This window comes from Rana temporaria, chromosome 2 (assembly GCF_905171775.1).
Source record: "Rana temporaria chromosome 2, aRanTem1.1, whole genome shotgun sequence".
Taxonomy (NCBI): domain Eukaryota; kingdom Metazoa; phylum Chordata; class Amphibia; order Anura; family Ranidae; genus Rana; species Rana temporaria.
Genome location: NC_053490.1, coordinates 134,494,760 through 134,513,261, shown reverse-complemented (window position 1 = coordinate 134,513,261; position 18,502 = coordinate 134,494,760). Strand labels below are relative to the sequence as shown.

Here is an 18,502-nt window from a genome sequence, read left to right as displayed (position 1 = left end):
AGTCACATAGACACTCCCCCTTGCTCGCGATTGGACAGATCTGTCCAAGGGGGAGTGTCTATGGCATAGACACTTCCCCTTGGACGGATCTGTCCAATCGCGAGCAAGGGGGAGTCACATAGACACTCCCCCTTGCTCGCGATTGGACAGATCCGTCCAAGGGGGAGTGTCTATGCGCAGCAGGGAAAACAGCTGTTCAAACGAACGCTGTCTGTTATGTTCCCCGCCGCGGTGATAACAGTAGGCAGGGCCGGGAGGGGTCACTGTGCCCATCACACGCAGCCACTTGTGCCAACACACGCAGCCACTTGTGCCAACACACGCAGCCACTTGTGCCAACACACGCAGCCACTTCGCCACCATAAATTGTCGCCACTGTGCCAATCACACGCAGCCACTGTGCCAATCACACGCAGCCACTGTGCCAATCACACTCAGCCACTGTGCCCATCACACGCAGCCACTTGTGCCAACACATGCAGCCACTTGTGCCAACACACGCAGCCACTTGTGCCAACACACGCAGCCACTTCGCCACCATAAATTGTCGCCACTGTGCCAATCACACGCAGCCACTGTGCCAATCACACGCAGCCACTGTGCCAATCACACGTAGCCACTGTGCCAATCACACGCAGCCACTGTGCCAATCACACGCAGCCACTGTTCCCATCAAACGCAGCCACTGTGCCAATCACACTCAGCCACTGTGCAATCAATTGTTGCCACTGTTCCCAAAGACAGCCACTGTGCCAATCACATGCAGCCACTGTGCCAATCACATGCAGCCACTGTGCCAATCACACGCAGCCACTGTGCCAATCACACGCAGCCACTGTGCCAATCACATGCAGCCACTGTGCCCATCAAACGCAGCCACTGTGCCAATCACACGCAGCCACTGTGCCAATAACACGCAGCCACTCTGCCCATCAAACGCAGCCACTGTGCCAATCACACGCAGCCACTGTGCCCATCAAACGCAGCCACTGTGCCATCACATGCAGCCACTGTGCCAACACACGCAGTCACTGTGCCATCAATTGTTGCCACTGTGCCCATCACACGCAGCCACTGTGCCATCAATTGTCGCCACTGTGCCCATCAAACGCAACCACTGTGCCATCACACACAGCCACTGTGCCATCACATGCAGCCACTGTTTAATCAATTGTTATTGATTAAACAGTGGCTGCCTGTCCCCAGCCTCTGTCCCCCTCCTGTGTCATGTCCCCAGCGTCTGTCCCCCTCCTGTGTCATGTCCCCAGCGTCTGTCCCCCTCCTGTGCCATGTCCCCATCCTCTGTCCCCCTCCTGTGTCATGTCCCCAGCCTCTGTCCCCCTCCTGTGCCATGTCCCCAGCCTCTGTCCCCCTCCTGTGTCATGTCCCCAGCCTCTGTCCCCCTCCTGTGTCATGTGCCCAGCCTCTGTCCCCCTCCTGTGTCATGTCCCCAGCCTCTGTCCCCCTCCTGTGCCATGTCCCCAGCCTCTGTCCCCCTCCTGTGTCATGTCCCCAGCGTCTGTCCCCCTCCTGTGTCATGTCCCCAGCGTCTGTCCCCCTCCTGTGTCATGTCCCCAGCGTCTGTCCCCCTCCTGTGTCATGTCCCCAGCGTCTGTCCCCCTCCTGTGTCATGTCCCCAGCGTCTGTCCCCCTCCTGTGTCATGTCCCCAGCGTCTGTCCCCCTCCTGTGTCATGTCCCCAGCGTCTGTCCCCCTCCTGTGTCATGTCCCCAGCGTCTGTCCCCCTCCTGTGTCATGTCCCCAGCCTCTGTCCCCCTCTTGTGTCATGTCCCCAGCCTCTGTCCCCCTCCTGTGTCATGTCCCCAGCCTCTGTCCCCCTCCTGTGTCATGTCCCCAGCCTCTGTCCCCCTCCTGTGCCATGTCCCCAGACTCTGTCCCCCTCCTGTGCCATGTCCCCAGCCTCTGTCCCCCTCCTGTGCCATGTCCCCAGCGTCTGTCCCCCTCCTGTGTCATGTCCCCAGCGTCTGTCCCCCTCCTGTGTCATGTCCCCAGCCTCTGTCCCCCTCCTGTGTCATGTCCCCAGCCTCTGTCCCCCTCCTGTGTCATGTCCCCAGCCTCTGTGCCCCTCCTGTGTCATGTCCCCAGCCTCTGTGCCCCTCCTGTGCCATGTCCCCAGCCTCTGTCCCCCTCCTGTGCCATGTCCCCATCCTCTGTCCCCCTCCTGTGTCATGTCCCCAGCCTCTGTCCCCCTCCTGTGCCATGTCCCCAGCCTCTGTCCCCCTCCTGTGTCATGTCCCCAGCCTCTGTCCCCCTCCTGTGTCATGTGCCCAGCCTCTGTCCCCCTCCTGTGTCATGTCCCCAGCCTCTGTCCCCCTCCTGTGCCATGTCCCCAGCCTCTGTCCCCCTCCTGTGTCATGTCCCCAGCGTCTGTCCCCCTCCTGTGTCATGTCCCCAGCGTCTGTCCCCCTCCTGTGTCATGTCCCCAGCGTCTGTCTCCCTCCTGTGTCATGTCCCCAGCCTCTGTCCCCCTCTTGTGTCATGTCCCCAGCCTCTGTCCCCCTCCTGTGTCATGTGCCCAGCCTCTGTCCCCCTCCTGTGTCATGTACCCAGCCTCTGTCCCCCTCCTGTGCCATGTCCCCAGACTCTGTCCCCCTCCTGTGCCATGTCCCCAGCCTCTGTCCCCCTCCTGTGTCATGTCCCCAGCCTCTGTCCCCCTCCTGTGTCATGTCCCCAGCCTCTGTCCCCCTCCTGTGTCATGTCCCCAGCCTCTGTCCCCCTCCTGTGTCATGTCCCCAGCCTCTGTCCCCCTCCTGTGCCATGTCCCCAGCCTCTGTCCCCCTCCTGTGCCATGTCTCCAGCCTCTGTCCCCCTCCTGTGCCATGTCCCCAGCCTCTGTCCCCCTCCTGTGTCATGTCCCCAGCCTCTGTCCCCCTCCTGTGTCATGTCCCCAGCCTCTGTCCCCCTCCTGTGCCATGTCCCCAGCCTCTGTCCCCCTCCTGTGTCATGTCCCCAGCCTCTGTCCCCCTCCTGTGTCATGTCCCCAGCCTCTGTCCCCCTCCTGTGTCATGTCCCCAGCCTCTGTCCCCCTCCTGTGTCATGTCCCCAGCCTCTATCCCCCTCCTGTGTCATGTCCCCAGCCTCTGTCCCCCTCCTGTGTCATGTCCCCAGCCTCTGTCCCCCTCCTGTGTCATGTCCCCAGCCTCTATCCCCCTCCTGTGTCATGTCCCCAGCCTCTGTCCCCCTCCTGTGTCATGTCCCCAGCCTCTGTCCCCCTCCTGTGCCATGTCCCTAGCCTCTGTCCCCCAGTTTTCCAACAATGATATTTACTGCTTTTTATAAAGAAATACAATTGATTTTATGCAGTATTGAGTTTAGCCTTTTGGCCCGGCCCTCCAAAATATTTTTAGTTTCTCATGTGGCCCCATCGAAAAAATAATTGCCCACCCCTGATCTACAGTGATCTGTCTTCTGTATGGGTCTTATTTCTTCACACTGGCCTGCTCATCATTTCTATGACTGTATCCATCCAGCTTATTGCTAGGCGTCCTCTCCCTCTATTGCCTGTAACTTTTCCAAGCGTGAGCTTTTCCAGTGAGTTGTCTTCTTTAATATAACCAAAATAAGACAACTTTAGCCTTGGCCTCTAATCAAAGTATAGATTTTTTGAAAAAAAACCATTTTATTTTTTTCTGTGCTGTTCTTGGTTGTCAGGTCACTTGCGGTCAGGTGACAGATGCACACCGTTGGGGTCAGGAGTGCACCGCTAAGGTAGTGGACCCTATGGCTGACTGCTGCGGACTGAACACTGGGTGGCTAAGGAAGGCAGGACCACTGGAGCTTTAACAGGGATCCCACAGGGACCTAGAGCCTAAGATTCCCCAGGGTGCGGAGTCTAAGATCCAGCAGGTGTTCACCAGAGTCTCTAGTGATGAGGATGGACTAGGCTGCAACTGGATCCAGGTCGCGGCCCCGAGTGTCCCCCAGCTCTCGATCACAGAAGGCTATAGAGGATAGAAGGGAAGCAGCAGCTCAGGATGCAAGAGATAGTGAGGGGATAAGCCAAAGGTCAGGGAGACTAGCAGACAAGGATAAACCAAGGACACGCCAAAGGTCAAGGTCACAAGCAGACAGGGATATTCGAGAACAAGCCAAGATCGGTAAAACAGAGACAGACGTAGCACATGGCAAGCAGGAACTCAAACACACAATAGCTTAACAAACACTGTTGATCAGCATGGCTGGCTTGCAGAGCACAGGTTAATATAGAGTTCCCTGATAGGGCCTGGGGTGGAGCCATGCTAGAGGAGAGATTACTTAAGCGACATTTTTCAAACTTCATTTTAAAAAACGACGTTGCCTACACACCATCGTTTTTTCAAAATGCTCTAGCAAAGTGCGGTTACGTTCAGCACGTACGACGGCACTCTGTTCCATTCAAGCTTGCGTCATAACTTGCTTCTGAGCATGCGCGGGATTAAAAACGTTGTTTTAAAAGTCGTTTTACTCACACACTATCATTTTAAATGACACAAAAAACGACGTTTTGAAAAACGACATAAAAAATTGAAGCATGTTCGAATTTTTTTTTGTCGTTTTTCAGAAGACATAAAACGTCGTTTTGGCCACACACGATCATTTTAAATGACGTTTTTAAAAACGTTGTTTTATTTCATCACAAAAAACGACCGTGTGTACGCGGCATAAGGTGAACACATGGAGGAGGTAAGCTGACAGACAAACATTACTGCATATCCATGACATTGGTATTCATAAAATATTTTGCCAAAGCCAAAGTTTAAAGGCATCAATAATTTTTGCTGCTTTTTCATCATCCAGCTTTCACCCATAGAGTGAAGGAAAATACCATTCCCTGGAAAATTATCTTTTTACCTATAGACACATCAGAACTTTTAAAGAAACCTCGTGGCGAACCGCTTCTTCAGGAGGAATGGTCTGTGCAATAAACAATACATTTGTCAAGACTAGCAATACATAAAACATAAGAAACAATTAAAACATTAGGGAAGTCAAAAAATTACACATTACACCACACAACCGCTTACCCGGAGTCAAGGACCGCAGTGCAAATTCGCTGACCAAAGTCCACCGTAGCTAACAAGGGGGAACAAAGAGTAGATAAAAGTCTGATGGGGTAATAATAATAATGTTAATTTCTTGGGGGTCCAGTGCACAAAGCAAGGTCCATAAAGACATGGGTGAGTGAGTTTGGGGTGAAGGAACTTGCCTGGCCTGCACAGAGTCTTGACCTCAACCCAATAGAACACCTTTGGGATGAATTAGAGGAGGGACTGTGAGCAAGGCCTTCTCGCCCAACATCAGTGCCTGACCTCACAAATGCGTTTCTGTTAGAATGGTCAAAGCGCGGTCGAGTTGTTCTGGGAGGACGTCCCTGGAACCCCCTGGGGCGCGCTTCCATATAATATTAATACTCCCTGCTGATATCACCAATTGTGGAAGAGAATTCCACATCTTTATCGCCCTGACAGTGAAGAATCCCTTACGCAACTTAAGGTTAAACCGCTTCTCCTTCAATCTCATTGTGTGGCCCTGTGTCCTCTTTAACAATACCTCCCCTTCAATTTATACATTGTCTTCTAGGCTTATGGTGGCTTTCTGGCTCTGAAACTGTTGTCCTCTTCTGAAGATCTATTTGTATGCGGTGCAGTTATTGCTCCCATCACCTCTTTCCAGCTACACTGTGAGTATGTTGCAATAAAGAAATTCACTGTTATGAAGAAAAGTTACATGATTATTTTTTATATAATAATAAGCAGTCATAACCTGATTATTTGCTGTTAAACATTTACCTGAGTCCAGCACTGCTGCAACAGGAAGGGTACACAGCGCAAGCACGATGTTGAATGATGGCGAGAGCTCGCTCATGTGATTTTGGGGGCGAGTGTCTAAAGCGATAATAAACTATTACCTTGTAAAACAACCCATTCAGTTTTAGATAGACATGAAAGCAAAACATTTGTCTATAGATAAAAGTGATCACATTCTCTCTCTTCTTGGCATCATAAGAGTTAGGAGGAGAAGAAACAGCACATTGAAATTGAAAGGCTGTGCGGGGGTCAGGACAGGTCTGATCAATGGAGGCGAGCAGGCTGCGTTATCAGCACAGCTAGAGAACTGACATGGAGTGTTCTCCTGCTTAGTGTGGTTAAATAGAAAAACAGAGAGACTGGCAGGAACACCAGGGTTTTCACACAAAGCAATCAATACATATAGCTAGATTTAGGATGGCGAGCGCATAGTTGCGGCGGCGTAGCGTATGGCATTTACACTACGCCGCCATAAGTTAGCGAGGCAAGTACATGATTCACAAAGTACTTGCCTGCTAAGTTACGGCGGCGTAGCGTAAATCGGGCGGGCGTAAGGGCGGCTAATTCAAATTCGGCTGAGGGGGCGTGTTTTATGTTAATGTGGCTTGACCTGACGTGGTTGACGTATTTTACGAACGGCGCATTCGCCGTCCGTGTACATATCCCAGTGTGCATTGCGGCAAAGTACGCCGCACTGTCCTATTGGTTTCGACGTGGACGTAAATGACGTAAATCCCTATTCACGGACGACTTACGCAAACAACGTAAAATTTTCGAATTTTGACGCGGGAACGGCGGCTATACTTAACATTACTATTCCAGCTATTTGATGGAATAACTTTAGGCCTGATAATGCGTTACGTAAACGGCGTATCTGTACTGCGTCAGCCAGGCGTACGTTCGTGAATAGGCGTATCTAGTGATTTACATATTCTAAGCCGACCGCAATGGAAGCGCCACCTAGCGGTCAGCCTAAAAATTACACTTTAGGATACGACTTACTCCGCTCGTATCTGAGCCTAATTTAAGCGTATCTGGTTACTAGAATACGCTTAAATTAGCGCCGGCGCAAATTCAGACTTAGGCTGGCGTATCTACTGATACGCCAGCCTAAGTCTTTCTGAATCTAGCTAATAGAGAACCAGAGACTTTTTCATACAAATACATGGTACAGCAGGCACATAATAGGAATATGAAATTTTGGGTTTACTTACTCTTTAATGTAGGGTGCATCAAGGCAGGAAGGGGCTGATCACCTAAAATGGGAGTTTTTGGCCATGCTTTGGTGATTCTGATCATGGCCTATACTGTAGGTATGTCTTTAATATTAAGCAGTTTTTCCAAGCTACACAGTGTTTTGTTTTAACCCATTGGGGCTTGACTACATAGTCAATTTTATTCCAAAGGTGAACTTAGCTTCTAACAAAGAACAAACCATGGAGTATACAGTACATGCTTTCCACCACACTTTTGTATCTGTCTGTCCCAGTTCCCTTTCTCCCCAACTCTGTCCCAGCTGCTTACATCAACCTTTCTTTTTTGAGAATTTCTCAGTATGAGGCCGATTCGTTGGAACTAGACATCAGAGAATGAATACAAAAGTTGAATTGTTGTCTATAGTGGCCAGTCGGGATTATATGCTTTCCATGAATTAAAAGTTAAATGTGATTAGTTCCAGGGTTATGTTTGTTTATTTTTTATCCAGTTTAATGATTCTGCTCTTCTGTGCTTTGACAATTGCTCCACCAATTGTATATCCTGCTCTCTGCTGTCTGTCTCCTCTTCCTTCGCTTCTTGATACATATTTTGAAAAATAATGTTCTAACGAACAAAATGAAAACAAGTAATATTTTTGCGTTAGTAAACATTAACATCATAAAACTATTTTTCCCATTCGAAGACCACATTGTTAATAGAAGCCCCATTTACTCCGACTTATATATGTGCTTCCCTTAAGGCTCATACACACGGTCAGACATCCAACAAAATTTCCCTTGGATTTTTGTCCTAATTGATTTGTCCGGCCACACCCATAGCATACACACAGTCAGACTTTTCTGCAAACTTTTCTAAAACTTTCCTAACATCACGTGTTTTTTTTGCTCTTTTCTGCTCTTTACCGCCACCCTTTGATTAACTTCTGCTATTGTTGGTTGATTTTAACATTGGTTCTGAGCATGCGTATTTGCACTTTGTCCAAAAGTTGGTTGGCTTGCTGTACACACGGTCAGACAAGGCACCATCGGACTTTTGTTGCCGAAAAGTTGGTCCGTTTGCAGACCCAACTTTTTGTCGGATGAAACCCGAAAAAGTTGGTCCGATGGAGCGTACACACGGTCAGACAAATTAGAAAAGTTGCAGATTTTGAAGTTGGTTGGCAAAAAGTGTGACCGTGTGTATGGGGCTTTAGGCTTGATTCACACCTATGCATTTTTTGTGCTTTTTGCATTTTGCAGATTTGCTCTACAGAACGTGTTCCATAGGAAACCATGTTAAATGGGCTGTAGAGCAAATCTGCAAAATGCAAAAAGCACTAAAAATGCATAGATGTGTATCTAGACTTAGAGGGATGTTTTTAGTGAAATGATTTGCTTCTCCGGGTGTTTTTTTTAGCGGTATTATATAACTGACAAAAATGGAAAATGTGTTGTGCCACAGCAAAATAATATGCATTCGTTGTGATGATAGCTGAATATTTTATAGAAGTGAGCCTGTATCATTTTCACAGAACAGCGGTCATCTTGTTCGGCTCATCCTTTAAATTCTACTTTTTTAGCATCTACATTCAAAAATGTGTCACAATAAACCGTCTACCTTACACCGTGCCTACAATCATTTTGTGTGGTGCACTTTCTTTAGCCCACCGGAAACATCCCTAACACAAAAAGGTCAATTGATTGTGTTTGTCCCCTAGATCAAAACGTCCTGTTTATCTCCTGAATATTTGGATGGGTCAGCATTAATGACTAAGTGAAAATGTTTTAATCACAAACAATTGTGCCTCCTGGGCAGGTTGTGATGAGAATGTATTTTTATTTTTTTAGGAATTTCTACCATATATCCTAACCCTATTTAAAAAAAAAAAAAAATTACTTTTAATACAGCTGCAGTACTTGCTGAGCGGTACCTGGGGATGCCATCACAAGAAGGATCATCTTACATGGTATGTTTCCTGAGAACTGGAGAACTAATGTTGTGATTGGTATTTTCTCAGCATTTTTGACCACATGGTTAATATTTCCAAGCATACATGGCCTATATCATATGAATAATTATGAATATAGTATAACAAAAATGTGTGTGTATGTATGTATGTATGTATATATATATATATATATATATATATATATATATATATATATATATATATATATATATATTGATATTGCTATAGTATACAATATACTAACTTAACAGATAAACATGAAATAATAGATTGACTCAGAGGAGTGTCTCACTACTAATAAGCCCCCCCCCCCCCAAACTCCCCTTCTACCTTGCTTTCTCTTAAAGTAATCCATAATGCTATGCACTTTTATCATAAGTGCACTCTGAATTAAAGGGGTAATAGTAAAGGTTTAGGGTTTTAAAAACAAAAAAACAAAAATATCATACTTACCTCTACTGTGCAGTTGGTTTTCCACAGAGTGGCCCCAATCCTCCTCTTCTGGGGTCCCTCAATGGTGCTCCTGGCTCCTCCTCTTCTCTAGTGCTCCGTCGGAGAAGCACTTTCCTTCCAGACACCCGTGCGGACTCGCTCCCATGTTCTGCTTCTGCATCTATTAACACAGAAAGTAGTTCTCGGCCCCGGCGACCGCGTCATTGGATTTGATTGACAGCCGTGGGAGCCAATGGCTGCGCTGCTATCAATCTATCCAATCAGGACACAAGACACCGGCCGGAGCTGGTGTGCTCTTTACCGTCGTGGGAAACACAGGGCTCAGGTAGGTATAATGGGGGCTCGGGGGGGCTACTGAGTGACGGAAACTTTTTCACCTTAATGCAAAGAATGCATTAAAGTGGAAGTAAACCCTCCTATTGTTTTCAGCCAAGGAAGCTGCCATCTTGGCCTTTGTTTAATCTGCAACTGCCATAATGCTGCACATGTGATCAGTTATGAAACCAGCCATTGGATGGTTGGCAGTTTGGTTGAGAGCACACCAAGCATTTCAGGCATGCCGGGAATGTTGACTGTTTTTTTAAACTATAAAATAGATGGGTTTACTTCCGCTTTAAGGTAAAAAACCTTGAGGGAAGGTGAAAAACCTTGAGGGTTTACAACCCCTTTAAATGTTTATCTGTAAACTAATAATTCAAAGTAGAATTCAAGCCTAAACCAAATTAGTCTTAAAAATTTCCCCTTCCTCCTCATAACACCTATGCTGACTAACCTGCGTAAGAAAGATGCATCTACTTGCCAATTTTAAGCTGGGTTCGGTCATGCGATCCTACTCCCCTGTGTCAGCTTGCAGCAGCTGCAGGGGAGAAGAGGGAGCGTCAACAACGGCTGGTACATCAGAGCCTATGGGTGACATCACCGCTCCCTGAATTCCCAGCCAATGTCGAGTGTTCTCTCCCCTGCAGCCGCCATTTGTGTACAACATTTTAATCCGTATGTGTCCAATCCTTACCATTTGTATCTTTGCTTCCATTTCTACATGTGTCAATCTCTCTAGATGGCCTCTGTGTTAAATGATGTCCAGAGGTTACAGAGTCAGCAATTTCTACTTGTTCATGGGACTGCAGATGGTGAGACACTCATCCATGGAATGAGCAGGTGCATGTTGAATCATTTTATTTGAATGTCATTATAAAGACAAAGCATGTATTAATAGAGAATGTGAACATAAGTGGGGAGTTTTTTTGCTACCAAAGTTCCTAACATCAAGCAATATTTGCCTTCAGCTAACCTAGCAAAAAGTCATTTATCATTGTACATTTTAATTTAGGCAAGATATTATTCCTGTGATCTGCATGGTGTATGATTTTACAGGCTGAGATGACGGAAAGCTTTCTGCCCTTAACAACAAGCATCACATTGTTTGTGCATGTGCCTGTGAACTGACAGCACATGGAAGGGGGCTCAGATCATTTGGGGGGCCACAATGAAATTATATTATGCTAAACCTATTACATTTACTCTTCATAAGAGTTGGATTTATGCCATGCCTTTTCCTTTATTATAATTACGGTAATGTCCTCTATTGCCTCGTACACACGACTGGTTTTCCTGACGAGAAAACTGCCCGCAAAAAAATTATAACCAGCTCTCTTTTTTCCCGTCGTGATTCCCGGCGGTCTTTTTCCTGTCGCGAAAACCGCTCGTGTGTATGCTTTTCCGAGGGGAAAAAAAACGCGCATGCTCAGACTCAAGTATGACACGAGAGAGCTTGTTCTGGTAAAACTAGTGTTTGTAATGGAGATAGCACATTTGTCATGTTGTAACGGACTGAAAAGCATGAGGCTGAAAAGCGCGAATCGTCTTTCACCAAACTTTTACTAAAATGAGGATCAGCAAAAGCAGCCCAAAGGGTGGCGCCGTTTGAATGGAACTTCCCCTTTATAGTCCCGTCGTACGTGTTGTACATCACCGTGCTTTGGTCGCGCGGGATTTGGCATGAACTTCTGTATGCAAGGCAGGCTGGAGAGGAATCACTTTGGGAAAAACATTGTTTTTTTTTCCTGACGGGAAAACTGGTCGTGTGTACGAGGCATACGAGTTGTGTGCTGGAAACTGAAATGAATAGCATCCTAAAATATTGCATTGCTAATCTACTGCTCGGTGCAACTCTGTGTGATGGTTATGTTCAGCAAGTTCTAGTTTGCAAAGTTTGAAGAGTTTATTATAATCAGAAGTATGTGATGGGCTCACTCTATTTTGGAAGAATGCTGGTTTTCTTACTATACTCTAAAATTGAAATGAGGACATCTGTATAATCTTTTATACACTTATGCACTTTAATACAGTAGGGGGCAGATCCTCAAAGAAATTACGCCGGTGTATCTGTTGATACGCCGCGTAATTTCAAATTTTGCGCGACGTATCTTTGTTTTGGTATCCACCAAACAAGATACGACAACATCTGTGTTAGATCCGACAGGCATACGCCTTAGTACGCCGTCGGATCTAAGATGCAATTTCCCGCTGGCCGCTGGGTGGCGTTCACGTCGTAATCCGCGTCGAGTATGCAAATTAGCTTTTTCCGACGATCCACGAACGTACGAGCGGCCGTCGCATTCTTTTACGTCGTTTCCGTTCGGCTTTTTCCGGCGTATAGTTAAAGCTGCTATCTGGTGGCGTACTCAATGTTAAGTATGGCCGTCGTTCCCGCGTATAATTTTGAAAATTTTACGTCGTTTGCGTAAGTCGTCCGTGAATGGGGCTGGACGACGAAAACAATGAAGTCCTTGCGACGTCATTTGGAGCAATGCATCCTGGGAGTTTTGACGGACGGGGCATGCGCAGTTCATTCGAGAAATACACTACGCCGCCGTATCTTACGGCGCAAATTCTTTCTGGATTCAAACCAAAGCCAGGTAAGTTACGGCGGCGTAGCGTATCTCAGATACGCTGCGCCGATGCAGATCTTTGAGGATCTGCCCCTAGGTGTGTTACTGGGCCGATCACCAGGTATAAACAGAGGGAAAAGGGCAAAAAAAATAAACGAATGCAGCCATCACATCTAATGATTGGAAAGATGTAATATAGTACATTTTTGGCTTGGGGTTTAATACCACTCTGGGTCAAGTACAGTACCTATAATCTTTAAAAAAAATATATATATTTTTGCTGACTTTTTCATTTAAGTATGTCTTTACAAAAAAATGCTGAAACAAGTAGATTTGTGACAAAGACAGAGGGAAAATGGGACAACCGTCTGCCTGTACAAACATCCTTTCACGGTTAAATTAAAACCAAAATATACTTTTTTTTCTGTTAAGCCTATAATTATAGTTGGAAAATAAAACAGGCCACATCATCAGTGAAAATGCTATGCTGGTGACTCATTTCCAGCATTGGGAATGTGAAAAAAAAATAAACTGGCTGAATTTATTGTGAAAATGTCAAATATTAGAAAGAGCAGAGGGTAGATACTGCACAATTAGAGCAACGTGCAGTTTAGTATTCATAGGGCCAGATCCTCAAAAGAGATACGGCGGCGTAACTGCTGTTACGCCGTCGTATCCCTGGTCCTAACTATGGAACTGATCCACAGACTCAGTTTCCCATAGTTAGGACGAAGATCCGACATGTGTAATTGAATTACACTGTCGGATCTTAAGGATGCAATTCTAGGCCGGCCGCTAGGTGGCGAGGCCATTGAGGCCGGCGTAGAATATGCAAATGACCAGTTACGGCGATCCACGAACGCTCCGACGGGCCCGACGCTCTAAATCTACGTCGTTTACGTCGAGTTCCGCCGCGTAAAACTAGGGCTAAGCCCTAGTTGTCCTAAGCCATGTTAAGTATGGCCGTCGTTCCCGCGTCGAATTTTAAATTCTACGTCGTTTGCGTAAGACGTCCGTGAATGGCGCTGGACGCCATTTACGGTAACGTCTAAGCAAATGACGTCGGAGCGACGTCATTTAGCGCAATGCACGTCGGGTAATTTACCCGACGGAGCATGCGCAGTACGTCCGGCGCGGGAGCGCGCCTAATTTAAATGGGACTCGCCCATTTGAATAGGAACGCCTTGCGCCGGACGGATTTAAGTTACAGCGCCGCAAAATTCCAGGTAAGTGCTTTGTGGATCGGCACCTAACTTTGGAATTTTGCGGCGGAGTAACTTAAATCAGAAAAGTTACGTTGCGCCAAGGCTTTGTGGATAACCCCCATAGTATACATCCAGTGTTCTATTTATATTAAACGTATAATTTTAATTTTATTTTCTTTGTGGATAAAGAGAGATCCAATTAATAATTTTAAGCAGGTCTTGATAAATTGCCCCCAACATAACATTTTGCAGAACACCCTTATGGATCCTGCCATACTTTACTTTTTGCTGTGGTGAATTATATCCGCTAAATATTTCTCTTAGCATTGATCCATAATTTGTAAGAGAAAGTTATGTACTTAATTTGCATTTAAATGAAATGCAATTATAGAACTCCTTCTAAACATTATTTGCCTCTAAATAAGTACAAACAAATATAAATGTAGAAAAGCCAATTAAGTGTAAAAGAATGGGACATTTAGTTCGCTTGTGGTGAGACAGGTCAAAAGAAACACAAAAAGCTTTACAATAAAGCTTTCTAAATTAAAGTGCACACTCCAAAAACAGAAGATATTTATTTACATATCATAAAGTCCAACACAATTGCAAGATAATGAGTAAGCCATAAAAATCATGCCTATATATCCCTGTGGCCAACTGTACATTCAGCTCCAGTGGTCTGTAATAGTGATGTATAAATTGTATCTGTTCTATAAGACATCAGTTCTGGTATACAGAGGGACATAAAGGAATGATTTACTCTACAGCCATCATCCCAAAATGAACAATAAGCCACATATTTTACTTTCTGTTTTAAGAAGCAGACATTGTGCTCTGAAAGAACAGGCCCATTCACACTTAAAGCAGTTACCTCTGTTGCGCACATGTTAATGTTCGTTATGTTAAAGCTGATTTCCAGGAAACCTCAGAATTCTACCTTGCATTGGAGCTGTGCCCCCCACTGCTGTGCCCCCTTACCTGCTTGTAGTGGTAGGGGTTGTGTGGTGGAAGTCATGTCCTCCATGTTCTTCTCCTCATTGGCTGCCAAGTGTGGGTCACATGAGAGACCTACCACAGGGAGGGTTCTTCTCGGCTACGCTAGGCACTTTGTACAAGGTCACTGCCTTACACATGGGGTACCTTTACTTGAACAGGTTACCGATCTCCAATAAACTCTCTAAAAGTAATATAAATCACCTCAGTTACGTGTGCATTTAGGATGGACATGCAAAGCCCTTGCCCTCTCCACCTGTCCAGCGTATCTCCACTACCTCAATCCCAGTAACAGTATGGACCCATGCGTAGACTCCACTTAACTCTTCCTCTGCCGTACCTGTGTACAAGCTGGGGACCTCTACTTTGCTAATGAGCTCCCGTTGCTATGGGAGATGGACCTGCTCACAGAGAAAGTGCTGACAGCAACTCCTCCAAAACCCTTTCCCATTGTCACATGTACACGCTTATGACAGGCTAGTAGAGAAACTTTTGTTTAGCCTTGGTAACCACTTATACTTCACATTGTATTAAAGAGGATCTCCAGGCTCCTTCAGAAAAAAATGTACTTTTATTATTACTTACCTGTCCAGGAATCCAGCGGTGTCCTCACCCTAGCCAATTTTTCAATCAACTGTTGGATTTTCCTAAGGGAAACTGGCAGTCAAGCATTGCGGCTTCACAGCTGGTTCCCTACTGCACATGCATGAAGCGTGCTGTACATTCTGAATGAGCCGGCTGCGGGGGAAGGAGGAGGGCCAAACTTCTGGCTCAGTTTGCCGTAGCGAACTGAGCCGGAAGTGGTAGTGGCTACCTGTCAGAACCAGGTACTCACTCCCCCGCAAAAGGTGCCAAATTTGGCAGCAGAGGGGGAGGGGAGAAGGCAGAGCTTCCCCTTTAACTCTTACAAAGCTGTCTTCATACCCCAATGTGTTTAGTGACCCAGCTGTAGGCTATAAATGGCAGTTCTTTAGTAACTTCAGACCAGGCAAGGGCAATGTTTCAAAAGCTTCACTTAGGTCTGTGCTTTTTACATTTGAGGGGGACACAGTAACCTGGAAGGAAGAGGTGGGGCATGGCAGGTAACACAGATGCACACATGGAGTGAGGGACGAGGGGGTAGGGAAATATATGTGCTGGGGGCGCTTTGGGAGAGGAGAGGATATGTGCTAGTGGGGGGATCTGATCCCCCCCCACTAGCACATGTCCTGTCCCCTCCCAAAGCACCCCCCAGCACATATCCCTTTACCCCCCTCTCCCCCAAATCAAAAGATGCAGTGTCCCCCTTCCACGGCGTCCCTCTGTCCCCCTCCAACAGGGTCCCTTTTCATCCTACAGCAACCCTCTGTCCCCCTCCCACGGCGTCCCTTTGTCCCCCTCCCAGGCAGTCCCTTTGTCCCCCTCCCAGGCCGTCCCTTTGTCCCCCTCCCAGGGCATCCCTCTGCCCCCCTCCCAAGGCGTTGCTCTGCCCCCCTCCCACGGCGTCCCTCTGTCTTCTTCCCACAGCGTCCCTCTGTCCTCCCCCCAATGGTGTTTAACCTTATCAATCACTACAAAAGAAATGGTAATTGTGTATATTTTGTACATTTATCAGTTCCTCATTTCAATGTAATACTCTACTTTTTCAAAGACTTGAGTTGTTTTTGTAAACCTGGCTATGTGAAAAGATTAGATTTTGATCCCATTAAATATGTGATCATTTATGCTACATAATATGTTATTTTGCTAATGTAAAGTTGTTATCTTTATATTGTTCACTCACTGTTTTTATCTGTCTGTATTTTTTGTGTATTTATTTTCTCCAACAAAAGCCAACGTGCATTTCCAGCATACCGCTGAACTACTAAATCGCCTCATCCAGGCTGGAGCCAATGTCACCTCAAGGGTATGGCTGTAGAATTATATTGCAGAAAATGCTTACAGGAAAATTAGATCTACAATATTCCTATCTTATATAAAAATGTCATAGCTTTGGCCAAGAAACCTATTACGTGGATGCCCACAGAGGTCTCTTTGTAGCTGCATAAAGAACTAGAAAAAATGCATTTTGATAACTGTATATGGTTAAAAATGATATTATTCAGCTAAATTATTCTCTTTTTATATTACATGCCTTTATATTTTCCCCTATAGTGTGCTCCTAGCTTCCTGTAGTGAACTGATCACACAGTGGGGTTACTTTTCAAAGGCAAATGGACTCTGCAATGGAATTTTCCCCATAGCTTAGCAAATAAGGTGAAGCTCTGCTGACTTCCATTATCCAAGAATATGCAAGCAAAAAAAAAAAATGTTTTAATTTTCCTTGCACATGAAACGTCACCCTTGCAAAGTGCAACTTGCAAGGTGAACAGCCTATTTACCCTTTGCCTAATCCAGCCCCAGATTTTTAGCTACTCTGAAATCCCAAGCAAAGCCTTTTCCATACATTTTTTGGGAACTACAGAACACTTTTGGAAATTAAAGAGAAAGGTGCTGTGTAGTCCTGTCACCCTAGGATGGAAAGTGTGTTAGGCCTCATTTACACTTGTGGCTGTCCCCTGAAAAGCGATCGTTGGTGGATCACTTTTCAGCGGTATTTGACAGGTGGCTTGGAGGTGATATTTAAACTAAGCCAAGTATAACACTGAAAGGAAGTTCCGCGCTAAAAGTTCCTGTGGTATTAGTCTCTTAAACCCAAAGTAGATGGAGGTGAACATTTTGTTAAAAAATAAATGAAGTGTGTACTATGTGGTTATTATATTGATGTCCATTTCCATGAAGTTAACTGAATTGAATATGACTCTGGTTTACCTTGTAGATTTATCCTGATGAGGACCATTTCTTCCTGTCAAAGGGTAGCCAACAGCACCTCCATCAGTCTGTGATTTCCTATCTTCAGAGCTGTCTTCAGAATGGTGGCACCAGGCAGAGAGACCTGTGACGGAGGTTCCTTGGCAACCTCAATGAGAGCACAAAACGTGACGGTTTTGCCATAGACATACCTATTCATGGATGTATTTGGCTATTCACACACAAGGCTTCCATCAAATCTACAATTATTGGGTGCTATTACAAGCCAGTCATATGTTTCACAATGACAAGTTCTGTCTGGGCATGGTATGCATTCTAACAGTTGAAGTTCGAAGGCTTTGGCAGTCCAGAAATTAAAAGAAGAAGATACTGTACTAATAAATCTGCGCAAATATACCTCTGACTGCTACAGTAACATAAATAAGATGCTAGATATAAGCACCTTTATGTAACATACAAGGAAAATCTCCATGCTTCTTGACACATTTGGATTGAAAAGCACTTTTATTGTCTTTAATTCAGACTGTATTTTTTAGATTGTTGATTAGCTACACTGCCACCCATTATCTCCTCCAGTTCATACTCTTATCGCCGTGCAAACCTTGTACTACCAATCATTGGAACCAATATCCACCACTAGAGGGCAATAGAACACTACATTGAATGACATGGCAGAAGTTGAAGCTTATTCTTTATCTTTATAACTTTGTTAAGTAGTGTTAAAATGCACTTTGTACAATATACCAGACATTCTGGCCATTTCTGATAAGTTTTCATACCTGCAGGTGTTTTAAATACGCCTGGTAGCAAGGCTGTATTTAGACACCTTGTTGACCTAGACACATATGAATAACTGATGACACCATTATATACAGGTCTTCCCCTTTTGTGTCATGTGATCTCTTTGTAAAAAATAAATAAAAATACTGCTAGAATGCGCTATTGGAGGCAGCATGTTCTCTGATAAGGATGCACGACTACTTTTCAAATATACAGATAACCAAACTAAAGAAGGGGACCATGCTTTTATGTTTTCCGAACTACAAAGAGCCTCTCAACTATCCCTGTACTCTCTGCCCCTACAGCTGAATTTAGTCACAAATGTCTAGAGGCGGAAAGAATGAGAAATTTAAATAAGGAAATATATTACCCAGTTTTTAAATGTTGAGACTTGTTCTACCCCTCCAACCCTGCTGTC

General features: G+C 45.5%; 1 protein-coding gene across 2 annotated transcripts in view; it reads left to right on the top strand.

The window, feature by feature from the left end:
• LOC120929554 (inactive dipeptidyl peptidase 10-like) overlaps positions 1-18,228 on the top strand; it is a 218,487-nt gene extending 200,259 nt beyond the window's left edge. Inside the window, exons 22-26 of one of the 2 annotated variants that reach the window (XM_040341134.1) lie at positions 5,580-5,679; positions 8,911-8,969; positions 10,483-10,555; positions 16,326-16,399; positions 17,312-18,228. In XM_040341134.1, coding sequence (XP_040197068.1) covers positions 5,580-5,679; positions 8,911-8,969; positions 10,483-10,555; positions 16,326-16,399; positions 17,312-17,434 — 429 coding nt within the window. In that variant the 3' untranslated portion in view covers positions 17,435-18,228. Of the gene's footprint in view, positions 1-5,579; positions 5,680-8,910; positions 8,970-10,482; positions 10,584-16,325; positions 16,400-17,311 lie in introns of both variants that reach the window. The other variant, XM_040341135.1, reaches the window with a different exon arrangement.
• Positions 18,229-18,502: the final 274 nt, after the last annotated feature.